We start from the raw sequence: 26,773 nt of genomic DNA on the forward strand, positions 1-26,773 counted from the left end.
GTGCTAGGATGTGCTTCCCTTTGTGGGGAGGGTGATAGGGAGGGACCCACAGGCTAGCCCAGTTGATAGAGTGTCCCAGGAGGGGGCGCTCGGCCTGGACTCTGGCCTTGGACGCATGCATGGTCTTGGCAGGGCCTGTGTTTTCTCCTCTGCCTCTGCCCTCTGCCATGGGGGTCACCCATTGGCTAGGCAAGGGTCTTAGTACCCTTCCCCGGATGGCCTAGCCAGGTAGTGGGAGGTGACGGCGGCTATGGCCAGCTGGCAGAGTCCAGGGCTGGGGCCTGCCAGGCCGCTTACAGTAACTCTGGCCCCCAGGGCCCAGCTGGGCGGCAGGCCAGGGCTGGGGGGAGGAGAGAGCCAGGGCCTGGCCTGGGGTGGGAGGGGTGGAAGCAGCAGAATGGGCCATGGCCGGCTGGCTGGCTGGCTGGTCAGCTGCTGACCTGGGAAACGTGTCCCACCTCTCCTGGCTAGCAGGGACTGAACGCCCTGCCCCGGGCACCCACCACCCCTCCCACGACCACTGGCAAACTGCCTGGCACCACTGCCCTGAGCACTCGGCTGGGCTGGGTCAGTACCCCCTTCTCGGTGTGGGGGCAGCGCTCTCTCCCCGGAGCCAGGGAGTCTCTTTGTCCCAGGGGCAGGCCCTGGCAGGGTGCCTCGCTGCCCACACTGGCTGGCTGCCCACCACCACCACTGCTTCCTGGATCGCCTCCTCTGGCTTTGCCACAGCCCCCTCCCTCCCAGGCCCCACCAGCCGCCAGGAGCAGGGATGTTATGTCTGTACTCCTTTATGCCCCCAACTCTTTATGCCCTGAGGCCAGGCAGATGCTGCCTCAGTTTCCCTGATACCCTTTTTCAAACCTTCATCTGTTTCCTCCCTCTCTCCCTTCTACCTCATGTAGTAGTGTGAGGTGGACAGCGTCTGGAGACCCTGATTCTGGTCTGGTCTTTTAGTCTATGCTAATGCGGGGGGGGGGAGGCTGGCCTCTGGAGTTCAGGGTTGCTTGGGAATGGGTGTGTGTATCAGTGTGGAATTTTTGCTGTATTTAAAGCGACTGGGATTCATATTTTGAGCTTGGGTCACGGGAGCTGGAAGAATGTCTGCTTCCTGCTAGTGGGGTTTCTAATGAGGGAGGAGTTGAGGGTCTACAACCTGGTGCCTATGGACAACTTGTCCTCCCCCAGGTGATGGGAACAGAGCTCCCAGACACTCTGTCCACCTGGAGCCTGGACTCATCAGTTGGTTGGAGGTGGGGGCTGGGGCCTGGCCCTGTCCTGTGCCCGTTCTGTGCCAGACTGAGCAAATGCTTTGCCCTGCCCTGAATGTTGCAAGCTTCTTCCTCTTTCTTAGAGGTGGGTGGGGAGGGCTTCCCACCCTGGTAACCTTCTCTCCTCAGGGTGGGGTGCCCACATTTCAGGCAAGTGTAGTCTTCTTTGGCTTTCCCCACCCAGGTTAGGCAATACCCCCTTCCTGCCCCCTCCCTCTGTGAGCCCCTGGGTTTTTCTGTTCCTCCCCCCTTCCTAGTAAACAACAACAACTCATCTTCCTATCCCGACCCCCAGCATCTGAGCTTCTCTCTGACCTTCCTCTGCTCTGGGACCAGAGGCGTGGCCATGGGCCTCCCTCCTCTTGCAGGGCTGGGGTTCCTGGTGACTAGAGCTCCTTAGCTCTCCGTAGGAAAGCATGACATGTCTGGCCTCAGCGATGGAGGCAGCTTAGCTTCCCCTGGCTTGGGGCTGGCCCTGGGGGTCAGGCAGTTCCTAAGAGCGGTAGTAATCAGTGGCACTACGTTCCTGCAGGGAACAATGATATGCTCTGGTCCTCTGCCACCCTTTTTGTAGGAAACCTCACTGATGAGGCTTCCTCCTCCCAGTCCCTGCCAAAGGAAAGTGTTGGGTCTTTCCTACCCCCTCATCCCTCTCCCTGGGTGGGAAGGAGGCAGTGCCTTAGGTGACCTGGGTGTGACCTTCAGATACCTAGTGGCCTGTGGGACAACAGAAATCGTCTCCAGGTCACTGTGGGGAGGGATGAGTATTTGTCCTGCTACAGTCTCCCAGGGAGCCAGGGTGGGAGCCCCAGAGATAGTACAGGGATTCTCCCCTCCTCCCAGGCCAGCCCCTGGGCTTGGTCTCTGAGGACTGGTGTTTACCGTGGAGGTTTGGGATTCTGTGTGCATTCTGGGGAGGGTCAGGGTTGTGTGTGTTTTAGGGGTGAGGGGGGTCAAGGTTGGATGTGTTGTTGGGAAGGGGATTAATGGCTTATGTACATTGGGTGAGAGGTGAATGTGTTTGGGGAGAATCAAATCTGGAGCTGGGGAGGGGATGTTAGCTTGTTCGCTGCTGGAACTGGGAGGGGGTGTGACTTAGGACACAGAGTGGTTAAGGGGCGTAGGCTTCAGATTGTGTTGTTTGGGAGGGAAGTGTCTCTATTTCTTATGGCTCTTCTAGGCTGGACGGGAGAGCTAATCTGCCTTTTTTGCTGCTCACACTGGGAATTCCACGGGCAAAGGGGTCTGGGGGCTGTGGAGTAGGCAGGCTTCACAGTTAAAACTTGGACCTTTGTGCCACTTACTGTGTGCTGACAACCTCTCTGAGCATGTTTCCTCATCTGTAAAACAAGGATATTACCAGAACCCCTCAGAGGGCTTCGAATTAGGCAAGATCATCGACTAATGCACTTAGCTCCCTGCCTTGCATGTGACATGGTGTCGTGGGACCTAGGCCCTTTGTAAATGCGAGCTGGAGAGAATGGGATGCTAACATCTGTGGAGCTCCCACTGTGTGTCAGCGACTTTAATCTGTGATTTACAAATCTTAAACCCTACCATACTGGAAGAGAGACATTATCCTCCGCATTTACACACAGGAAACTGTGCTGGGGGAGGTTAAGGTACCTCCGCTCAGAATTGGGCCTGTAAAATTGCAAAGCTGGGCTGTTTTCCGCCATCCAGATAGGCAGCTTTGGGAGGGGATTGTGGGGGGTGCTCCAGAATGTGGGGAGAGGATAGGGAGCAGGGGTTAGTGCCAATGTTGAACCACCTCCCCCAATTGCTGAGGCCTTGTCTCTGCCTTAGAACCTCCCGCCTTCCCCCAGTAGGGGGCGTAGGGAAGGTCCCCCCAAGCCACGCCCCCTCCACTCTGTTTTGGATCCTGAATGTTGGAGGAAAGAGAGATAAGAGGCCTGGGCCAGATCGCCATCCTGTCCAGGAAGCTGTGGATACAATCTGTTCACACCCATCCCTACCCCCAAATCTGCCCGCTGCAGCCCATGGGAGTTTGCAGAGCTCAGTGAGCACCCTCCCCACATCTTCAGACAGACACTGAAGGAACAGAGTGTAAAAGCCACAGTTTTTATTCTTATTTTGTTTCAATTTATGAGTGGGGGCGGAGAAGTTGGAAGCAATCAATAGAGGAGCCAGGGATGGGAGCCCCAAAAGGGTGGCTGCAGATTTCCAGTCCACATATTTGCTGCGTGTGCCTAGTGACTGGGGAATGGCTTGAGGGTCTGGGTGAACCTTGCAGGAGAGGAGAAGGGTGTGCCCTTCTCTTCTTCCTCTTCTCTGCCTTTTCCTCCCCTTTCAGTTTGTGCATCCTCCCTCTCTCCCTTCTTCCCACTCTTTCCCTGGACAATAGGAGGGATAGCCCAGGGAGAGGGGTACTACCTAGCAATGCCTTTCCTGTAGTCCAAAGTGCAGAGTCAGACAACAGATCATTACTTGGGGTTTTAAATGAAAATGGGACCCCTTACCTATTATCTCCCACCAAGGATAATGCACAAGCCCTCTTAGGGCAGGATCCCAGCATAGACTAGGGGAGGGGACCCAGGGAAGGAAGCCGGTCTTCCTCTTGGGCGGGTCAGGGCCCGAAACATTGTGTCCACCCCATGCCTCGGGATGTGTGCCCATGGGGCTGTGCCAGTGCAGGCCCTAACTGCCCTTTTCGGGGTAGTGTCTGTGGGAAGAGGAAGTGGTTCCCTTCTCTAAATCATTTCAGGGTGGTGCCTTCCTCTTCCTCACCCTTCATGGAGTAGGAGCACAGCCAGTGAGTTGGGTTTCCCAGGGTAGACTGGAGGCCACTCAGCCCTGGTTAAGCCAAAAATAGAGGCCCTCCCCTCCCCAATTTGACTTCTGGGTTGCTAGAAACCTCAGCCAGCTCACAAACCAAGATGACCCCCCAAGTCTTAAAGGACAGCTTTTCTTGTGCGGCCTCAGGCAGGTCACCCAACCTTTCTCTGAATCTGTTTCCTCCTCTTTAAAGCAAGACATCTAATCTGTCTCTGGTTGGGTGAGTTGCTTTTAGGCCATGGTGACCTGCTTTCTGGTGAAAGCCTTGGTTAGCTCCAAGTACCCTGCAAGGACAGGGATGATGAGGGGTGGGGTGGAGCTGGGCATTGTCTTGGGGGATGGCCACGTTGCACTGGGACCCAGTGTCCACCTGGCATTGGTCTCATATCCTGTTAATTATCCCCTCCAGATGGGGTTGGGGACAGTAGGGATCCCTGCTTGGCACAAGGAGGGGCCAGTTCAACCCACACCTGCTGAGGGTTTACTAAGCACAAGCCTCGAGAAGGACCTGGATGGGGATAAGGCTGAGCAGGACAGGGCCTCAGGCCTGTAGACAGCTGCCACCAGAGGTTCCCCACCCCTGGCTGCTGCTTGGAGCCTTCCTTTGTCCCTCTTCTCCCACTGCTTCAGGATACTGGGCTCTGCTCTGACCTGCCCCATGACCTTGGTGTTGCTTAGAACAGGCCTCTCCAGCTTCTCTCTAGCTTCAGAAATCCTATCCATCCTTCAGGAAACATCTTGAATGCCACCTCTTCTCAGAAACCTTCACAGATGTTCTTCCTTCCTTCCACGCTCTCCCTCCCTCCTTAGTATGCTTGTGGGTCCTTATTTATTTACTTATTTATTTTTCCAACACTCTTCTCTCTACCATGAAGTTACTTCTTCAATGTTCCTGTCATGAACTGTAATCATGTGGGAGATCTTTTCCTGACCACAAGATCTTTGATGGCAGGGACAGAGTCTGAGGTCCCTGAGCACCTTGAACCTATGAGCACAGAGCCTAGCATGTAACTGGTGCCCAGGAGCTCCATCATTTGAGAGGGAAGATACCAAGAGCATGGAAGCAGTCTCTCCTCTTCCCTAGCGGCCCCATCCACTGTCAAGACTTGCATCCCTGCCCCAGACGCCAGCATTCCATCTGACTTTACTTCAGAGCCCCACACCCACCTGTGCAGTGGCCCAGTGGACTTCTCTACTTTGCAGTCTCAGGAACGTCACTGTTGCATAAGCTGCACATCAGAGAGTCCTCTCTGCTACCTTCATTCCCATCCTCCCATTGATTCTACCTTTAAAATACCGGTGAGGTATTTTATATATTGCTGAGGCCAGGAGCGGTGACTCACACCTTAGGCGGAAGGACTACTTGAGCCCAGGAGTCTTAGGTTTCAGTGAGCTGTGATTATGCCACTGCACTCCAGCCTGGGTGACACTGTGAGACCTTGTCTCATAAAAAAAAATTCTGGTGAATCCACTTTCCTCTCTCCATCAGCAATGCCAGTGTCATAGGCTAAGCCATCCTGACTACTGCAGTGGCTTCTAACGGGTCTCTTTCATCCTCCTATAATTCATTCTTCACACAGCTGCTGAAAAGATCTTTTTTTTTTTTTTTTTTTTTCTGAGACAGAATCTCACTTTGTTGCTCAGGCTAGAGTGAGTGCCGTGGCGTCAGCCTAGCTCACAGCAACCTCAAACTCCTGAGCTCAAGCGATCCTACTGCCTCAGCCTCCCAAGTAGCTGGGACTACAGGCATGCACCACCATGCCCGGCTGATTTTTTCTATATATATTAGTTAGCCAATTAATTTCTTTCTATTTATAGTGGAGACGGGGTCTCGCTCTTGCTCACGCTGGTTTCGAACTCCTGACCTTGAGCCATCCGCCCAGCCTCCCAGAGTGCTAGGATTACAGGCGTGAGCCACCATGCCCAGCCTTCAAAAGATCTTTTTACACTGTAAATCAGAACTTGCTTCTCCTCTGCTTAGAACTTTTCTATGGCTTCTGCTTGCATTTAGGATAAAATCCAAAAGCCTTATTCAGTTGAGACCTTTAGGCCTTCCTGGTGGGCCTTAGTTCACCTCTCCAGCCTGCACTTTTCCCTCTTGAATTTTATGCTCCATCCTTCTTAATCTTCTGTCAGTTCCTTGAATGAATTCACCAACTTCTGTAACCCCAGGACCTTTGCATATGCTCTTTTTTTACTGGGCCTGCAGTCCTTTCTACTCTTTGCCTAATTCACTTCTAAACTTTTACTCTTTAAGTCTCTGCTTTATTTGGGTTCTTTCCTAATTCAGTTCAACCTAAATTAGGTACCTGTGTTAATTCTCCTTAAGAGCATATAACACTTGTGTCATAATACCACTTATCTCAGTTTGCAATTAAATATGTATATATTTGTGATTATTTGTTTAATGGCTATTGCTCCGTAGGGTCTACAGGGGCAAGCTCACCAGGATATCCATATAGAGGCGCTCAGAAAATACAGTTTTTCTTGAATTGGCCTGGCTTGGTGGGAATATGGGCTTTGGCAGCATGAAGTTCAAATACCAGCTCTATCCTTTATGTCAGTAGTGTGATCTTGGACAACCCACATAGCCTTGCTGAGACCTCATTTTGTTTATTTGTAAAAGTTATCTCTTGGAGTTGCTGTAGAATTAAATGACAACATATGTAAAGAACCTGGCTTCTAGAAGAATATCCATGGGTAGCATGTAAATTTCCATCCATTCCTTTAAGAGAGCAGGGTAGGAAACCCCTTCCTTCAGGGGTATCCCCTCTTTCTAGGGACCTATCCAAGCTAGGCCTTTCTTCTAATGAAACAGGCATCCCGAGGGCTTCCGGGATGAAGTGATCAGCTGGGAGGCACCAGACCCTTCTTTGATCTCTCCTGGGCTGGATGGTGCAGCGGAGGCCTATCCTGGTTCCCCAGCTGGGAGACACCCTGGGCGGGGCTTTGCTCACCGGAAGCACGCGGAGTGTGGGGAGGAGAGCCCCCTCTGCTATGTATGTGCCAACAACACCAGCGCTGCCGCGTCGGGTTCCGGTGGCCCCAGTCACACATGATGTCACAGACAATGACACAACCCGGGTGTCTCAATCCGACACAGCACTCAAGCTGCACAATGTCACACCCAGGACACCCGGCACGCTGCGTTCACACTTGGCCACACGCGCCTCAGCCCTAGTCTTCCTGCGGCCGCTCTCGGCGTCTCCGCCAGAGCTGGCCCGGCCGAGTCGGGCAAGGGGCCGGCGGGCGAGCCCTCGGGCAGGCTGGCGACCGGGTGATGTCACGGGCAGCGGTGGGTGGGTCACTCGGAGGTGAGGCGCCGCCAGGCGAGTTCAGCGAGAGTTCAGCCGCATTGCATTAGGCAAATGAGGTCCGGCCTGGGTCGGGGTGTGTGCTAAGGGGAGGACATCGGGACCACCCCCCTCTTCTCCGCCTCACCACCTCCCGTGTCCGGCTTCACCCTGCCGGGGATTGACCAAACCATTGGGGAGGCTTGGAACCGGAACTGGGATGGGGGAAGACGCCCGCCCCTCTTCCGTCCTGCCCTCCGCCCCCACCTCTCCCGGTACCCTGCTTCGGTCTGCACTCTGCGTGCTCCTCCTCTGGTGCCTTTGCCCTTCCTTCTCTTCTCTCCTCCCCCTTCTCAGGCTCCCCCACTCGCCTGTCCACATGCAGCCTCGCCCTCTCGGTTCCCAGCGTTTCGCTCGCTGCCGCCAGACCCACCAGGAATGGGTTAAGCCAGGGGCGGTGCCTGGGTGGGGCGGGGCACAGAGAAGGGGGTGGGACCCTCAGGGGAAGGGGGCGCGCAGGGCTGGAGAGGGGGTTGCGCTGGCTTGGGGTGGGGGGGCAGCGGCGCGCGCCACCGGAGACCCAGCGAGCCGCCGGCTGCCCCGGGCCTGGAGGAGGCGGAGCCGCGGGGGTCACCACCTCCGCCCGGAATCCTCGCCTGGGAGAAGCCGGGAGCCCCGGCGGGGAGGAGGAAGTGCTCGTTGACCCCCCCCCCCCCCCCCCCCCCCCGCCCTACGCTGATCCCGCCTCCGGCCTGCGGACTTGGGGAGCCGCTGGACTCTGCCTCGGACACCATGAGACTCGAGACTGGAGCCCCTTCGCGGGGAAGCCGCTGAGTGCCCTGGGCCCGCCGGGCGTTCTCCGCGAGAGCAGAAGAACCCCCCTTCCAAGCACAGGCAACTTCCCCGCTTTTCACCCGGACTGGCGGAGCGGCCGGTAGACTTAGACGTGGGGGACTTCAGGGCAGGGGGAGCCCCCCTGCCCTGGTCGCCAGTCGGGGCGAGCGTCCCCTCGCCCCCAGCTGCTCTGCTCCGATGGCGCCGCCGGCTGAGTGAGGGGGGCAGCGCGCAGGACTTCCCCGCCAGGACCTCTTGCCTTCGCGGGGGAAGATGTACGAGAGTGTGGAAGTGGGGGGGCTCACCCCCACGCCTAACCCCTTCCTAGTGGTGGATTTTTATAACCAGAACCGGGCTTGTTTGCTCCCGGAAAAGGGGCTCCCCGCCCCTGGTCCCTACTCCACCCCGCTCCGGACTCCGCTTTGGAATGGCTCAAACCACTGTACGTACTGGTCTCTCCCTCTGCTGTTGTAAGGGTGAGGGTGGGCGGTGGGTTTCCATTCTTACCAGGGATGCAAGCCCGGGGGCATGCTGGGGGTCTTATTCTAACTCTTCACCTAGCCCATGTGTCTTTGCTGGACAATTGGACGCTCGCCTGGAGTAACCCTGGGTGCTCCTTCTGTTGTATTAGGACTGAGGAACTTTAAGCTTCCTTCTTTCAGGAAACATTCCTTCATCTCTTCTTCCACTTCTTCCAGAGGAAATGAAGCCCAAGTCTCTTGCCCCCAATTTATATCTTCTTGCTTGGAATCCAATAGCTTCACAGTAGGCACGAGGGTGGGGTAAAGGTCTTGTCAGGGGCTTGTCTACTCAGAGGAGGAGGAACCCCCTCCTGAGATCCCACTCCTGCCTAAGCTTGAAGGAGAGCCGCTCCTGTGTGCCAGCTGCTGTCCCCAGCCCCTGTGTCACTAGAGTGGGTGCCAGGGGAGTGCCTTTTGGTGTTGACAGGTGTGGCAGAAAGGGGCAACTTCATCAGACACCTACCTGGCTGCCATCCTAACCCCAGCCTTATATCTTGGGGAGGGGCACTTGGTCCATCTTGGGGTTGTCCTGGCCTGATACTTTGAGTCTTCTGTTCCCAGGAATGGAAGGGAGAAGTTGCTCTGATTGGAGGAATCCCTCTCCCCCTAATCCTAATCCAGTTTGTTCTCCAGAGAATGAGTTTGTTTATTGTGGGTCCGGGGCTGCTCTGGAAATGAGGACTGCATCCCCTCCCAACCCCACCGCCAAGTCCTTTTGTTACCCTGCCTTCACTTGGGGATAGGGCCAGGGCCTGGACTGTTCCTTCCTAAGAGGGGTGCTGATGAGAACCCTAGTGTCCTGGCAGCTTGATCACCTTTTCTCCTTGCTGCCCCCGCCTGGGTTCAGGCTCCTCTAGGAGGGAGGGGTTCTATGCACGCTCAGGTGCTGTGAGTGCCCAGAGTGCACACCTGGGCATTTTTTGTGCCCAGCTATAAGGCTGTGTGTATTGGTAGGTGGGAGCAGGCGCTAGGTTATTGTTGGATGGCTGGGGTTTCTTTCCCTACCCTGCTTTGGGTTCAGCTCTTCCTGAAGGTTATCCCACTCTCCCAACCTGCTGCCTTCCTCCTGCTTCCCAGGGAGGAGGGTGTGGAGTGGATCTCTGGGGGCCTGGCAGATTGGAGAAGGTTGAAAGGCAAAGGATTTATCCCACCCAAAGCCCCTCTTGCTCAGAGAGACCTGAGGTGGACAGTCAGCCCACCTCTGCCCTCCCAGAACCACCTCAACGCCAGCCTTTCCTATTGTCCTGCCCCCCTGACCTTTACCCCTGGGGCTGAATCTGCTATGAGGCTGCAGACATGGGAGGGAGAGGGTGTGAGCGGCAGACCGTTGACTTTGGCAAAAGAGAGAGGGTGACACTGGGACCCTTTCCATTCTCCCAGTGCTGGAGGAAGGCCCCCCCAATGGGATAATTGGGGCTGAGCTGCCAGGGTCACCCCTTCCACTGCCTTGACCACTTTCTCCAGAGGACTGGAGGGAAGGAAGCTAGGATCTGAGACCTTGGATCTAGCCCTTGTCTCTTCTTTAGTCCATGGGGACAGCTCAGCTCTTCCTGGCCCAGAACTGGAGGCGAGGAGGAGGATCAGAGTCTGACAGGCAGTGGATTTGGTAGATTTCATGAGTCCTGCATGCCCCAAACCAGTTGACATGTAGAAGTGGAGACCTGTCCCCCACCCAGTATGGGGTGGGGTAGACCTAAAGGCCTCGGCTCCCAGTTCCTATAGATGGAGTGGAGGGGTGTGTATATGTTGGTGGGGTGCCAGTGGACTCAGGTCCCAAGGCTTTGGGTTGGGCATGATAGGGGTGTGGGGGCTGTCTGAGGCACAGAAGGACCTGGAGTCTGAGAGTGGTGAGTAGACCCTGTCTAGAGGACATGGGGCCAATATCACTACCTTGGAAAGAACCCCTTGGTATGTGGAGGTCCTCTGGTGACTGGACCCACTTTCCAGCCCCCTCTTGGCGAATTTTCCACTCTGCCCTTCACCTCCAAGGAAGACGGAAAGAGAGAGCAGGTTGGCTGTGGGAGGAGGTGGTCCCCTGGGTCCTGCAGGGCCCTGAGGAATCTTGCCTCCCTCCCCAGAAATCCTGTTTTGGTGCATTAGAGGACAAGGGGTGCACAGGATGTGGCTCCCCATCTGTCCCCCACCAATCTCCGCCACTCACGCCTCCGCCTGCTCCCAGACGTCCAAGAATGTGAAGCACGTGGATGCTCGTAGTGGGGGGAGGGGGAGAGATGCTTATCAGGCAGGCTGGGCTAGGGGCCTTCTTCCGCAGCCTGCCAGCGCTACACCCAGAGCCACCCCCACCCGCTCCCCAGGAGGAGGAAGGGCGGTACAGAGGGCCCTGCACCCCCTCCCCAACCGTCCCCAGGGGTTTTGAGGAGGAGCGGGCGCCAGCTGGATTGGGAGGGGAGCGCTGGCCAGGGGCCCGGCTGATTTCCTGCTGATCTCCTCCAGGAAACCGGCCCCTTGTGCGAGCCTGCAAACGGCTCAGGGGCGTGGGGAATCCAGAGCGCTCTGCGCCGACCGGGATGGGGGAACGAGGGAGGGGCACCCTGGCAGCGTTGGCGGGAGGGGACGCCTGGCTTCCTGGGCTGGTTCCAGCCCTGGCTGAGCGCTGGAACTTTGAGCTGAGTAGGTGTGGTCCTTCTCCAGCCCTCTTGAGTCCTTCTGCAGTAAGAGATTTGTGGGCTGGGACCTCTGGGGAGGGACGTTAGTGGGGAGGGGCCCAGCCAGGGCTGTCCCTCCTCCTCCACCTGTGTGTGCAGGGAGTTATAGCTATGTCCTAACTTGCAGAGGCTGTGAGGGTCCTGGAGTTCCTCATGCCTTTGCCTTGGTCCTTCTACCTCACCTAGGCTGCTGGCTGGAGGCCTAGAGAGGTGGGGACTGGGCCTCAAGCTCTGGGTTCAAAGGGCAGAGCAGGAAACCTCAGATCTGGGTTACCTGGGTGACAGGTGAGGATGGGGTAAGGGTGTAGACTGTGTTACCACCTGAAAGGCAGCCAGCCCTGTAGGGTGGGCTGAAAAGAGGCCTCACCCAGCCCAACTGTAGCCCCTGCCTCGGGTCATCTTTCCCCTCCTGCCAAAAAATAATTTTAAAAAGCACATTCTTTCAGTTCTATAAACACTCCCTGGACTTTACTTTGGTTCCAAATTTCGATGGCTCTTTGTCTCTCTAGTCCATCCCTGACCTTAGAGCTGTTGCCCCTTGCCTCAGTATCCTGTGTCTCCCCATGCCCATCTGCCTGCCCTCCTCCTCCCCTCTGTACCCCAAAACGCCTTCAGTCCTTGCTCCCTCTCCAGTCTGGTTCACTTTAGAGGTGGGACCTTAGGAGAGGCAGGGCCAAGGGCAAAGGGTGGATTAGGAGGGAGGAGAGGTCAATGGCTTTTTCCTCTGCTTGTTGGAATGCTGAGCAGGATTCTAGGCCATGGTCCCCCCACCACCACACCCCCTTGTCCTTGACATCCCCCCACCAGTCTGGATTGTCTATTGTTACTGCTTTTACGTCTTGGAAAAAGTTAGCACAACAAAGGGCTCCTTTGTGGCTCACCCCCTCTGCCTCCTGGCCTCACCCAGGCCCCCCAAGCCCGCCCCCCCCACCCCAGCAGCTGTTCTCTGGTCTCTGGCCTGTCTGATTTGCTTGTCTGGCCTGGGGAGAATGAGGTGGGAGAAAACCAGGCCAGGGCGGCTGGGGGAGGTCAGTGAAGAGTCTGCCTGACTGATAGGGGTGTGGACATGGATGGTCCCTTTGCTTCAGGCCGATCTCTGGACAGGGGAGGGGACCTCGGGCCTCAGCAGTGCTGGTCAGCAGGCTGATCAGGGAACTGGTGCCCAGGCCCTACTAAGAGCCAGGAAGGCCCTGCCGAGGTTGTTAGCCTGGTTCCCCATCATCAGCCGCCTGGCAGCTCCTGGTGTGTCTGCAGGTAAGCGGGAGGGTGGTAGCACACAGCCAGCCCCCAATGTGCCCACAGTTTCTTCCTCTGTGCGTGGACATGGGGGCCATGTGACTCATGGCTGTATGGTGCTTGGGCCGGGAAAATGCCAGAACCTCACATAATTGGGGTGTTAGGTAGGATTCTGAGTATGGGAAGAGGCAGGGCCCTTTCTGCTCAGGGAGGCATCCTCGCCCATCCTTGGCCTCGGACAAGTGAATCTGGCAAGGGCTTCAGGAGGATGCTAGGCAGCCCCTTGAGAATCTGGGATTGCCTCAGTCATAGTTCTTATCTAGCACCCTACACCCCAGCTGCCCAGGCTTGGGGACAGACAGACAGCTCCCACCCAGCCCAGCCTATTCTGCCTGGGGTGATGGGCATGGAGCCATGCACTGGGGAGGTTTTAGCCAATGGGGGCTGCCCCTATTGGCTGGGTCACCCCTCCTGGCTGCCCTCTTGGAGCTGAATAGCAGGAGGGGAGGGGATAGTAACCCGGACATAGTATTGAGGCCAGACAGACAGAGCATTGATAGGAACAGACCCCCTTTGTCATGCCTTCCCCCCTCCAGACAGGGGTACCCAGAATGATTGGCTTCTGGGGCCAGGGGGGACTTCTTTCTGTGTTCAGAGGGTCCCCCTACCCATCCCAGGGAGTCCCTGCCTGCTGTGCCCCAACATTTGTGACTCTTCTTTGCACACCCTGCCTTGGGTCCCTGGCCAGGGGATTGTTTGGGTGGAGGAGGGGTTGTGGCTGCTGGCAGAAAGGGGTGGAGGGGGAACGGAAGCAGAGGGGGCGGGGGAGTGGCCGCCTTTGAATATCCTGTTGACCCCAGTTTCCTCTGCCCCCAGCTTGTGTCCTCTTCCCTCCCTCCTCTTCAGGCCTTAACTCCTTGTTAACTTGGGGGAGAAGGGAGCCAGGCTGCCCAGGGCAGGGCTTTAGAATCAGTCTGACTCCCTCCTCAGTTCCCCAAGTATCGTCATGGCACATGTACAAATCTGCTAGTGTGTAATCTGCTCTTTCTGGTTGTGAAGGTGGGAATCCTGGGGAGACAGGAGTGGTGGGGTGTTGCAGGCTCCATTGGCAGCCTCCTTCCCGGAGTCTGGCTGAGGAGTCCCGGCTTTTCTGAGACATCCCTGCTCCACAGTTTGAATCCTGCCAGCGATGGGGAGGCTGGGAGAGGCTCCAGGGAGAGACCATGAGGCAGGGCGGGGCACGGTATTAAGGATGGTGACCCTAGGTCTCTAACTGCCCCTTCACTTTCTTTTCTCTAGCCATCGAGACCCAGAGCAGCAGTTCAGAAGAGATAGTGCCCAGCCCACCCTCGCCACCTCCCCTCCCCCGCATCTATAAGCCTTGCTTTGTCTGTCAAGACAAATCCTCAGGCTACCACTATGGGGTCAGCGCCTGTGAGGGCTGCAAGGTGAGTCCAGGGGGTCACTGGGAAGGGCAGTCTTGACTGGGTAAATGGGATGTCCCACTTCCATTTCCTGGGAATATGTAGTTGGGGGTGGGAGGATGTTCCTGAAGCTGCTGCTGCTGTTTCTCTGTGGAAGCTGGCAGCAGCCTTGGAGGAGGAAGGGGCACCTGCAGTAGAACCTCTGCCATGAAGGAGCAGGGCTCCCCCAAACCAGACGTCCCGTCCTGCCTCATCTCTTCTCCCTGTTTCCATCCTCCAGCTGGCAGGGCCTACGCCCGCTCTGCCACCGCTGCCCATGTTGCCATGGTGAGCTGGCTGCCGACAGGCTCTTGGCTGGGGACCCAGGAGGCCTGCCCCCGGCGGCCCTGCCTGAACCTTGCCATGGTAGCCTGGCAGGAGGCAGTTAGGAGCAGGCACCCTGCTTTGGTCTCCCTCCCCTTCAGTGCCCAGGCTGTGGGCTCCCCAGTGTCTGGCTGGATTCCCCCACCCTCATGTTAGGCTGCCAGGGTGCACATGTAGCTGGACCTCAGCAGCTCTGGGCCTGGCTTCTTCATCCCTAGGGCTTGAGCCTCTGTACTGGTTTCTTCCTCCAGAGGCTAGGGCTCAGAAAGGCACAGCTTTGGGACTTGGGGCTCTGGGCTGCCCCTCAACCTGGAGTAGGTATCCCCGGGTGTGGCACAAAGGTCAAGGGCAAAGCACAAGGCCCCAGGCTGTGTATCTGTCTGGTTGTTCCTGGCTGGTTCTGGTTTCTCCCTCTGGTTAGCCTGTATGAAGAGCCCCTGATCAGCCTGGGTCTGTCTCTGTGAGTGGTCAGTGCACATCTCTCTGGTTGGTGAATCTTCCTGTCTCCTGAGTGTGTATGAGTGTGCGTCTGCACCTCCGTCTAGCTGGCCAGCTTGTGTGTCTGCCTTCTTGGCTTCTTCCTGCTTGTCTTCTCTTCCTATGTTCTGAGTTCAGGACTGTAGGTTCCAGACCTTTGCTTCTCTCGTGTGTAGCCCCGTGCCTTCCTACTCGAGCAGCCCTGGGGTCCTTTTCCTTAGAAGGGAGAAGTCAGGTATGTGGGTGCAGGGTGAGTGAAGACTCGCCCCCCACCCTACAGCATGGAGGGAGGTACTGGGATTCTCCTGAGGATGCCACTAGGTGAATCATTCTCCCCACCTTTTCTGGCCTGCTCAGGTAGGTGTTGAGCAAACGCTTGGGGGCACAGCTGGCCTGGCCCTCTCCCCCGAGGCTGGGACCACGGGCTGGGCACCACCCCCACTGTGGGTATTGGTGACCTGACTCCCTCCCTTCTATTCCCAGGGCTTCTTCCGCCGCAGCATCCAGAAGAACATGGTGTACACGTGTCACCGGGACAAGAACTGCATCATCAACAAAGTGACCCGGAACCGCTGCCAGTACTGCCGGCTGCAGAAGTGCTTCGAAGTGGGCATGTCCAAGGAGTGTGAGTGCTGCAGGGCCAGGGGCCGGGGGCTGAGCCCTGGCCTAGGTGGGGCTTAAGGTGCTCCTAGCACCCAGGGAGCAGAGCTCTGTGGATGTGTGTGCACACATGTGAACATAGATGCTGTGGCGTGCAGGCTTGTGGTTACGGATGGTTTGCGTGTGGCTGTCAGGACCTGTCTGGCTGTGTGTCTGTGGTGAGCGGGTCGGTGCTCAGGTACGATACATGTGACTGTTCCTGTGTGTGCATGTCTGGCTGTGTGAGCTTGCACACGTGTGCATGTGTGTCTGCTCCCAGGATGGCTTTCTGCCAGGCCCTGCGTGGCTCGGGCATGGGGCTCAGAGGCATACCTGAGCCCCTTCTCATTGTGTGTCTTAGGGGAGGGGTCTGAACTTTGAGGAGTGTTAGGTTGGGATTTATGTGTGTTGGGGCGCTGGCACAAGGATCCAGAAGCCATTGTCTGGTTAAGCCTGGGACTTGGAGTTGGAAGATAGAATTGGGACTTCTCAGATCCCTGAAGAGTGGGGGTTTCCAGTTTGGGCCCAGCTGAGGCCTGAGGAAGGAAGGGAGGGAAAGGCTGGACAGGGAGACCCTCTGGTGTTGAATCATGGGTGTTGCCGTGGTGACCGGTGATTGATGATGTCAGAGATAAATGACGCTGACAGACGCCTCCTTGTCTGCGTGGCCGTTGCCATGGAGCCTGAGCCTTGGGGGATGGGGTGGGGGAAGGGGCTACAGGACCCCCTAGCCCTTTGTGGGGAGGACAGTGGAGAGGGAAGTGGGGAGGGAGCATAGGGAGAGATGGTTCTGACTCATGCATGAAGAGCCCCAGAAAGGAGCTGAAGGGACCTGGAGTCTCCTGCCACAGGAGACTGGGGGGTACCTTGTCCTGAGCCCAGAAAGTGGTGGCTTGCCATTGCAGAGTGGTTAGCAACTTGGGACCCACCAGCCTGGAACCTTTTGCATAAGGTCCACCACCTCCTGCTCTCTCTGTGTGTGCCACCTTCTCTGGCAGAAGGACCAGGGTGGGGACCCCCTCTCCCTCCCACCGCCAGCTCCCCCTCCCCCGCTGCTCTGTGCCCTGGAGCTGAGCAGCTGCCATTTCAATAGAATTAAAGCTTCTGAATGATAAACGTCTTGTCACAGCTGCAATTTTCTCTTCCCAAATTATCCCCCCACTCTCCCTCTCCCTCTCCCTTCTCTCCCCTGCACTTTATTGAATTTGCAGAATCGACATGAGTGATCTCCAAATTATGCCAGCTACCCCCTTCCCAGGCCCCCTCCCCCCACCCTCTCTTCCTCTCGCGTCAGCAGCAGCCACCACCGGCCCTGTGAGTGATTGTGTGTCTGGGATAATCGGCTGGTAACGACCCCATCGCTTCTTTAAAGCCGAGTGGTGTGTGCGGCTCAGCGCCCCTGGTGATTTGTCAGCTCCCCAGCTAATGGGCCGAGAGATTCTCCTGCCGGCCCCCCACTCTCCGGCTGGGGAGCCTGCTCCCCGCCTGCCCAAGGAGCTGCTCATAGCCAGTCCCAGCGACCCCCAGGGAGACTGCTGCCAGGATGGCTGAGTGGAGGCAGGAGCAGGTCCTTTTGGGGGGCAGGAGGCAGAACACAGAGGAGGGTGATGCACACCTGGAGTGTGGGCTGGAGTAGACGTATGGGGGATGGCAGTGTGGCCAGCCGTGGGGGTGTGTGCTAGGCCACAGCTGTGGTTGTGGGCCTCTGGGCAGAACTTGGTGTGTGGGTTGGGTGAGCATGGAGGGCTGGAGCATGTGGCCATGCCCTGTCTGATCGTACGTGTGTGTGAGAGAGTATGTGTACGCACATGGGTGCGTGTGTGCGTGCATGTGCTTACCAGCAGGGGTGACCTCCTCAGTAGCCAGCAGCTGGCAGCTCTGTGGTGAGAAGAGCTCATGCTAGGGATGGACCTGGGGCCTGGGGACAGAGTGCTGCCCACAACTGCCCTCTAACCTGCTTTTCTGCCCCCCACAGCTGTGAGGAACGACCGAAACAAGAAGAAGAAGGAGGTGCCCAAGCCCGAGTGCTCTGAGAGCTACACGCTGACGCCAGAGGTGGGGGAACTCATCGAGAAAGTGCGCAAAGCGCACCAGGAGACCTTCCCCGCCCTCTGCCAGCTGGGCAAATACACTACGGTATGGCTCCCCCTGCCTGGCTGGGTGGGCTGTGCCCAGTGCCACAGGGCCAGGATGGCCCCCCCGGGGCACCCTTTCTGCCAGGCGTTCACTCCTCAGCCCTGGTTGGGCCTCCACATCCTCCCCTTTCCCTTCTCCTCCTTCCTCAGGCTGCCTCCTCCCAAGGAGCTCTCAGGAAGTGAAGGGGGGGCAGGCCTGTGGGGGCTGGCAGAGCCCAGCTGAGAAGGGGTGCCTGGAGGCAAAGGCCCTCACTCTCCCCCTTCCCCCAGAACAACAGCTCAGAACAACGTGTCTCTCTGGACATTGACCTCTGGGACAAGTTCAGTGAACTCTCCACCAAGTGCATCATTAAGACTGTGGAGTTTGCCAAGCAACTGCCCGGCTTCACCACCCTCACCATTGCCGACCAGATCACCCTCCTCAAAGCTGCCTGCCTGGACATCCTGGTGAGGGTCTGCCCCCTGCCCCTGGGCACTACCCCGTGCCTTGGTAGACATCCTTCCAGCCAGCAGCCACCCTCCTAAATGTCCACCTGGAATTGACCTGTCCAAATGCTCACCGCCCATATAACCACTCTTCTCTTCCCCATATATCTACCCGTCCACCTACCTACCTATCCAGTTAGCCACTCAGAACCCAAGTGTGCATGGTTCACCCGTTCCCCTGTACATGCATCGTCCACCCTTTCTCCTCCAGCCAGTGAATCTCCATGCAGCCACCCACCCATCCGTCCATCCATTTAGTCTGTAATAAAGGTTCACCCAGGGCTCTCTGGCCAGTCCTTGAGCTGGGTGTCAGGAACCCAGAGGTGAACACAAGACCATCCCCTCTTGAAAACCTTCCATGTGGTGGAGGCAACAGATAAGTCAACAGAGGTTGCAAAACTGTGATAAATGTTGGCTGGAGATGGGAGGAGGGCCGTCGCCTGCCTTGGTCCCAGAGGAGGTGGCACCGAGGGGTTTGTAGAAGAGGCGGGTGAGAGGGTGTCCCTAACTTAGGAGCAGGAGGTGAAAGGTGCTGCTGTGAGGCCATTCTGGGTTCAGGGCACTACAGGGCACTTGGCCAGCCTGAGCCAAAGGCAGGTCCAGGGGTGGGGGATGGGGAGTGGGGAGCGGTGGCAGGAACTGCCAAAGCCAAGGTTGGAAGGAGGACTGTCCCCCCTGTTATCCCTGACAAGGCTGAGTCCATCTGTTCCCTCTGGGCCACCTCCAGGGTAGGGAGCCTGGGATTTGGTGGGTTTCTTTGTGGGATGCCTCTGACTGAACACTGGGGTGGGTGAGGGGCGGGAGGTGTAGGTGTGCGGCCTGCAGGGCAGCCTCCCGTCCCCACCCCCAGATGGAGGAGGCGCAGCCAGAGTCAGCAGGGTTCGAGCTGGTACTCGTTTATTGAGCTCCTCTTGTGTGCCCTATCCTGGGAACTGTACGCATACATCTGTCATGTTCTTTGTCTCTTGGAAATTCTAGTTCTCCTCTAAATTCTCTGCATGGAGGCAGGATGACCTAGACCTGCACCATCTAGTGTAGTAGCCACTGGCCACGTGTGGCTATTTAAATTAAAATTAATTAAAATTAAACTCAGTTCAGTTCCTCAATTGCATTAGCCACATTTCAAGTTCTCAGTAGCCACATGGGGTTGGTGGCTACCGTTATTAGATGGTGCAGACGTAGAACCTTTCCATCATTGTGGAAGATTTATCAGACAGCACTGCTCTGGCTGCCTGCCAGGTGGTCCCTGGGGAATGCTGGTGCAGGAGTGCTCCCAGCTAAGTGGCTGGGGCTCAGTCCCTGAACCTGCGCGTCCTCTGCACCCAGATCCTGCGGATCTGCACGCGGTACACGCCCGAGCAGGACACGATGACCTTCTCAGATGGGCTGACCCTGAACCGGACCCAGATGCACAATGCTGGCTTCGGCCCCCTCACCGACCTGGTCTTTGCCTTCGCCAACCAGCTGCTGCCCCTGGAGATGGACGATGCTGAGACTGGGCTGCTCAGCGCCATCTGCCTCATCTGTGGAGGTGGGTGGGGCTGGGGCTGGCGGCCAGGCACGGGGTGGGGGTGCAGCCCCTGGCTCTTAGAGGGGAAAACTGAGGTGCAGAGGGCAGCGTCTGGTCTGCAGCCAGGCAGCAAGGCAGCGGTGTTGGGGGCCTGAGCCCCTGTTCCCTATTTCTGGGAGTCCTCCTGGTAGGGGGATTGAGTGAGGGCTTGATGGGCAGACCTCCCAGGTTCAACTTCTGGCCAGCGGTGTGACCTTGAGCAGGTTGCTAAACCTCTCTGAGCCTGTTTCTGTAAAATGGGGCCAGTAATGGTCTCTATCTCATAAAGTTGATGTGAGAATGAAGGTGGTAATGTACAGTGTGCCCAGTAAATATTAGTTCCCTTTATTATTTTATTGTTGTGATTTCTGCCATGTCTTGCTGTTTCCAGAGTAATAACAGGTGGGAGTGGGTGGCCTGTCTGGGAATCCTTCCTCTGTCTGGGGGCAGCACTGCCTGCGTTTGGGGGTTTCATCCCATTAACTGGGCTGTTAGGGAGGGCTTTGGGTAACTCCACCCTCAGCTCCTCTTCTCCCACATTTAAGGGCTTATGTCCCACTGGCAGCTCAGAGACCTGAGTGCCCTGGGGAGCCACCCAGCTGGACAGCCTGGGCTGTGGCCTGGGCAAGCGCGCCCCCCAGCGGCCAAGGCTGGGAATGCAACTGCGTTCCCAGCTTGGCAGGGGCAGCTGCTCAGTGGGTGGCTCTTTGCTTCCTCAGACCGGCAGGACCTGGAGCAGCCGGACAGGGTGGACATGCTGCAGGAGCCGCTGCTTGAAGCACTGAAGGTCTATGTGCGGAAACGGAGACCCAGCCGCCCGCACATGTTCCCCAAGATGCTGATGAAGATCACAGACCTGCGAAGCATCAGTGCTAAGGGTGAGGCTCCCAGAGCGGAGGGTGCCTCTGACTCGGGACCCGCCGCCCGTGCTCAGGCCAGGCCCCCCACATCCAAGCCAGCACCCCATGTCTTTGCCAGGGCAACACACTCATCTGGGCTCAACTTGTTCTCATCTGTGTCTAGACAAAGGGTTCCCCAAACTCCACCGTGCCCAGGTGACCTCCTGCATGTGTGCCCTAAGGTACTTCTGCATGGTAGTTCAGGGCATGGCTCTGGAACCAGACCTCCTAGGCGTGTGTCCTTAAGCAGGTCACTTAAGAGCTCTGAGCCTCAGTTTCCCATTGAAAATGGGAATAATGGTGGTATTCACAGAGGTGTCAGTAGGGTAATGCACAGCACGGAGGAAAGGCCCAGTGTCAAACCCAGGCAGGCCGTCTGGTGCTGGAGCAGAGCTCAGAACCACTTTGTCCCATTGCCACAAGGCCCTGGACTTGGGGGCTTAAGAAAGCTGGCTATGTCGAAGAACTAGGTCCCAGATTCAGTGTCTGGTGGATGCTGACATATTGGTAGCATTGATCTTCCCGTCCCCAGGGACTGTCCTTCCTAGAGCCGGGCTTGCTGGGCCGGGAGAGTGGGCCGGCGCTGACCTCTGCCTCTCCTTTCCTGCAGGGGCTGAGCGGGTGATCACGCTGAAGATGGAGATCCCGGGCTCCATGCCGCCTCTCATCCAGGAAATGCTGGAGAACTCAGAGGGCCTGGACACTCTGAGCGGACAGCCGGGGGGTGGGGGGCGGGAAGGGGGTGGCCTGGCCCCACCCCCAGGCAGCTGTAGCCCCAGCCTCAGCCCAAGCTCAAACAGAAGCAGCCCGGCCACCCACTCCCCGTGACCGCCCGCACCACATGGACACAGCCCTCGCCCCACACCCCGGCTTTTCTCTGCCTTTCTACCAACCATGCGACCCCCGCCAGCCCTGCCCCCACCTGTCTTTCCAGACAGTACAGGGGGACCTTCCCTGGGGGACGGGAGGGAGGAGGCAGCGACTCCCTGGACAGAGGCCTGGGCCCTCAATGGACTGCCCGCTCCCCAGGCTGGGCTGACGTCAGGGGCCAAGGCCGTGAACTGAGTGAGGGCCCCTGGTCCTGGGCCTCAGGGTGGGGCCTGGGGGCCTCGTGTTCATCAAGGTACCCCTCTGCCCACCTCGCCACATCTTCATCACCAGCAAATGCCGGGACCTGGCTCCCCGTCCTCAGAACTCACAAGCCATTGCTCCCCAGCTGGGGAACCTCAGCCTGCCCCCTGCCTTGGTTGGTGACAGAGGGGTGGGCTAGGGGTGGGGGTTCCCCCTGTACATACCCTGCCGTACCAACCCCCAGGTATTAATTCTCGCTGGTTTTGTTTTTATTTTAATTTTTTTTGGTTTTGATTTTTTTAATAAGAATTTTCATTTTAAGCACATTTATACTGAAGGAATTTGTGCTGTGTATTGGGGGGAGCTGGATCCAGAGCTGGAGGGGGTGGGTCCTGGGGGAGGGAGTGGCTCAGAGGGGCTCCTACACTCCCTCCCGTGTCCCTGTGCCCCCTCGCCCTCCTCAGCCTTTTCCTCCTCAGTTTTCTCTTTCAAACTGTGAAGTACTAACTTTCCGAGGCCTGCCGTCCCCTGCCTTGTGCTGTGGAACAGCCAGCCCGCTCTCCCCCTGCCTAACCACTGGGTGTGCACAGCCCGGCAGCCCCTGGAGGGAAGGGCCCTGGCCTTTGCACGAGGAGCAGGGCAGGGGCGAAGCGAGGGGGCGCTCGGAACCCACGGGGTGCGTGTTTGTGCACCCTGTCTCCCTGGCAGAGCTGCCTCCCATCAGGGCCCCTGTCATCCAAGCCCTCCAGCCCCTACTGAGGGGCTGGCCAGGGGTCTTGAGCTGCCCCCGTCCCTTGCCTCAGCCACCAGCACACCTGCAGGGCCCCAGACACACACACACAGACACACACACACACACTGTGGACCGTAGACAGGCCGGCACGCACTTGGCCTGAGTTCCTCCATTTCCCTGGCCAGCCCCCACCCCTACCTGCCCCACACCGTGCCCCCTTCTTGCCCCGCAGGACGGGCCTACAGGGGGTCTCCTCCCCTCACCCCTGCACCCCCAGCTGGGGGATGGGGGAGCTGGCTCTGCCCTGACCTCCGCGACCCGGGGTTGGGGTCTCAGCCCCCTGCAGCCCACTGGTGCACCTGTTACTGTTGGGCTTTCCACTGAGATCTACTGGATAAAGAATAAAGTTATATTTATTCTACACACGCTTCTAGCCTCACTGCCTCCACCCCCTCTTCTCAGGGTCTGGACAAGGGGCTCGGGATGGGGGCTTCCTCATGGGCTCTGGGCCTCTGGTCCCGTATGAGTACTGGGACCAAAGGTTTGGCCAGTGCACGCCCTTCCAAGCTGCCCTCCAAGGCCGGCCTGTGGTGCTGGGGCCTTGGAGAGCTGAGGGAGGAGACAGGCCTACCCTTGGGGAGCTCTCAGCCTGGGGTCTGAGAGAGGAAGCCACCCTGCCCACACACAGTCCTGGTCCTTAGGAAGCCAGAGGCTGGGTCACTTAGTGGCAGAAGAATGCTATTTGGGGAGTGACCACATACTTGACCTTCATGGCAGGAGTGGAGGATGGCACAGGGCTGGGGGTCAGGGCTCATGTGATGGAAGGTTGGGAGGCCAGCCCTCTGCCTCCAGGTGATGGGGCGTCAGGGCGGCAAACCGGTCCAACCGCCTGCCATTTCTACGTCAGCCACCAGGTGGCGGGAGCTCCTTAACTCCTTGCCCCGGGCTGGAGCGGGCTGGCTGGGCAGAGGCGCTTTTCCTCTCTAGTAAATATTTTCGGTTTTTTTTGAGACAGAGTCTAGCTCTGTTGCTCAAGCTGGAGTGCCCTGGCGTCAGCCTAGCTCACAACAACCTCAAACTCCTGGGCTCAAACGATCCTCCCACCTCAGCCTCCCAGAGGGCTAGGATTACAGGCGTGAGCCACCGTGCCGGGCTTCTAGTAAATATTTTCTAATGTCTTTACGAATTTGAAATGAAATTTAGTATAACATACCTGTACACATGCTTTCAAAAATCAATATGTTATCACAACTGTATTATAAAGGAGAAATTAAGGGAACATGCTATGTGTTTCAGCACATTAGTTCTAGCATTTATTTTATTTTATTTTATTTTATTTTTTGAGACAAGGTCTCTGTGACTTGGGCTAAAGTGCAGTGATGTCATCATAGCTCACAGCAACTTCAGACTCCTGGACTCAAGTGATCCTCCCGCCTCACCTCCCCAGTAGCTGGGACTACAGGCATGCGCCACCACGCTGGCTAATTTTTCTAGAGTCAGAGTCTTGCTCTTGCTTGGGGTTTGCCTCTACTTTTTTTTTTGAAACAAAGTCTCACTCTCTTGCCTGGGCTAGAGTGCCATGGCCTCAGCCTAGCTCACAGCAACCTCAAATTCCTGGGCTCAAGCAATCCTACTGCCTCAGCCTCCCAAGTAGCTGGGACTACAGGCATGCGCCACCATGCCCGGCTAATTTTATATATATATATATATTTTTTTTTAGTTGTCCAGCTAATTTCTATTTTTAGTAGAGACGGGGTCTCGCTCTTGCTCAGGCTGGTTTCGAACTCCTGACCTTGAGCGATCTGCCCACATCGGCCTCCCAGAATGCTAGGATTAAAGGCATGAGCCACCGTGCCCAGCCACAACTGGATATTTTTTTAAAAAGGTCAGGCCGGGCGCGGTGGCTCACGCCTGTAATCCTAGCACTCTGGGAGGCTGAGGCGGGCGGATCATTTGAGCTCAGGAGTTGGAGACCAGTCTTAGCAAGAGCAAGACGCCATCTCTACTCAAAAAATAGAAAGAAATTAGCTGGACAACTTAAAATATATATAGAAAAAATTAGCCGGGCATGGTGGCACATGCCTGTAGTCCCAGATACTTGGAAGGTGGAGGCAGGAGGATCGCTTGAGCCCAGGAGGTTGAGGTTGCTGTGAGCTAAGCTGATGCTACGGCACTCTAGCCCGGGTAACAGAGTGAGACTCTGTCTCAAAAAAAAAAAAAAAGGGAAGAAGGTCAGAAGCCATTCCATATAAGAAGCCCAGAAAAATTAGAGTATGGGTGGATGTGGAAATAAAAACTGGCATATTTAGCTTGGCACAGCGGCTCACACCTGTAGTCCCAGCCATTTGGGAAGCTGAGGTGGAAGCATCCCTGTGCCCAGGAGTTCGAAGTTCCAGTGAGCTATGATCGTGCCACTTCACTCCAGGTTGGGCCACAGAGCCAGACCCCATATCAAAAAACAAAAAAACCAGCATATTCCATCTATACTAAAACTGTGCAAAAAACCCCCCCCAAAAAACCAAACAAACAAAACCATGTACACTTAATGTTTTATGTGTAAAACAGAGTCAAGTTTGGGGCTCAGGTAATTACAAAGAAGTTTTTCACTATGTAAATGTCCAATGGGGCATTCTAAAGTTGTGCACAATTTTTTATTGTGGGAGGGTATCTTGGCATTCAAGGCCCCTTCCCACTAAATGGCAACAGTGTCCCCCACGATGTGACAACCAAAGCAGTGGCCCCTACATTGATACAACGCTCTCTCTTGCGGTAATGCCTTTGCTCTTGGGAACCTCTGGGCTTGCAGTTGCCCTCTTTGATTAACAGTTCCCTGCCATAAAGCAGTTTCTCAACTTCAGCGCTAGTGACATTTTGAGCCAGGTAATTTTTTGTTAGGAGGGGTCTTCCCATGCATTGTGCAAAGTTGAGCAGCACCCCTGGCCTCTACCCATTAGATGTGCCTCCCACCAGCCCACCTTCCCAGCTGTGACAACCAAGTAGGGCTCCAGACATTGCCAAATGTCCCCTCAGGGCAAAACTGTCCCCAGTTGAGAACCACTGCTTAGAACCTGGTCATCAAGGGCTGACCTGCTTTTCACGGAGCCAGGAGCCGTCCTCCACAGGGAGACTGAGCCAGAGGCTGGTGACTGGGTAGAACCTGGGGAGGGCAACCACTGAGTCTACAGGGCCATGCAGGACAGAGGTATTTAACCAGGCTTGGGCAGGGCTCGGAATCCTTCCGGCACTAGGTGGCCCCTCTCAGCTAAATCTCTAAGGGAAACAGTTTGCTAGGTGGGGTGCAGAGGTGATAAGTCAAGAGCTGGACTTGATCCTGAGGCCAATGAGAGTGAAGAGTTTTAAACCAGCAAGTGGGGTGGTGCTCATGTTGCAGCAGAGGAGGCAGGAGCAGGGCTGGGGGGCTCTCCAGGCCATTGGTGATGGGCTGAGCCTGGGCAGCCTCTGAAGGGTGAGAGAAGAGTGGACATGGTAGGGGATGCTTGGGTGGTAAAATGGGAAGACCAGAGGATTGCTGAGATGCGGAAGGTGGGCAGAGGACAGGCTGGGTGGAGGTGGCTTGGGTGGATGGAGGTGCCAGTAACTGAGCTGAGGAACTAAGGATGTTGGGGTTGCATTTGTGGCGCTGTCACCTCTCCCTGCCACTCGCTCCACTCCAGCCACACCAGCCTCCTTGCCACCTGCACTCCCTCCCCCTAGTGCATTTCTGCCTCAGGGCCTTTGCACTTGCCATTCCCTGCACCTAAATGCTCTTCCTGGAGACAGCTTCATGGCCAGCCCCTTGCTACATTCTGTTTAAGTCTCACCTGCTCAGGAATGGCATTCTCTCCCCTCTTACTCTTACTGCTACCTGACATATGTCCTAAATCCACCTATTGTCTGCCTTCCCACCAGAAGATAAGCTCCACCAGGGCAGGTGTTGTTCACCAACGCAGCCCGACATCTAGATCTGCTCTGTTCTATGCGCAGCCACTACGCACACGCGGAGGTTGACTGAGCCTTGGAAATGTGGCTGGTCCAGACTGAGATGCGCTCTAAGTCTTGGAAGACTTAGTATGAAAAAAAAGAATGTAAAATATCTCCTTAATACTTTTTAATATCAATGATGCTTTGAAATGATAATACTTTGGGTATATTGGGTTAAAGAAAATATATTACTAACATTAATTTCACTTGTTTCCTTTTACTTTTTTAATGTGGCTAATGAAAAACTTGAAACTACATATGTGGCTCACATGCTATTTCTATCAGATGCTGCTGATCTCAAACACTGCCTGACACATAGTAGGTGCTCAGTAAATATTTGTTGAATGAATATATGTGGAAAACAGCTGGACATCCAAGTCTCAGTGTGTATGGAGGGATCTA

At 56.5% G+C, this 26,773-nt stretch overlaps 1 protein-coding gene across 3 annotated transcripts in view; it reads left to right on the forward strand.

Annotated features, from left to right (window-relative positions):
- Positions 1-22,815, forward strand: part of RARA (retinoic acid receptor alpha) — a 45,167-nt gene extending 22,352 nt beyond the window's left edge. For 2 of the 3 annotated variants that reach the window (XM_012765844.2, XM_012765842.2), the window contains exons 3-9: positions 13,914-14,062; positions 15,362-15,503; positions 17,493-17,653; positions 17,923-18,099; positions 19,465-19,669; positions 20,407-20,565; positions 21,197-22,815. In XM_012765844.2, the coding sequence (XP_012621298.1) occupies positions 13,914-14,062; positions 15,362-15,503; positions 17,493-17,653; positions 17,923-18,099; positions 19,465-19,669; positions 20,407-20,565; positions 21,197-21,414 (1,211 nt within the window). In that variant the 3' untranslated portion in view covers positions 21,415-22,815. Of the gene's footprint in view, positions 1-7,925; positions 8,634-13,913; positions 14,063-15,361; positions 15,504-17,492; positions 17,654-17,922; positions 18,100-19,464; positions 19,670-20,406; positions 20,566-21,196 lie in introns of those variants that run through there. The other variant, XM_012765845.2, reaches the window with a different exon arrangement.
- The last annotated feature ends 3,958 nt before the right edge of the window (positions 22,816-26,773 follow it).

This window comes from Microcebus murinus, chromosome 18 (genome assembly GCF_040939455.1).
Source record: "Microcebus murinus isolate Inina chromosome 18, M.murinus_Inina_mat1.0, whole genome shotgun sequence".
NCBI classification, from domain to species: domain Eukaryota; kingdom Metazoa; phylum Chordata; class Mammalia; order Primates; family Cheirogaleidae; genus Microcebus; species Microcebus murinus.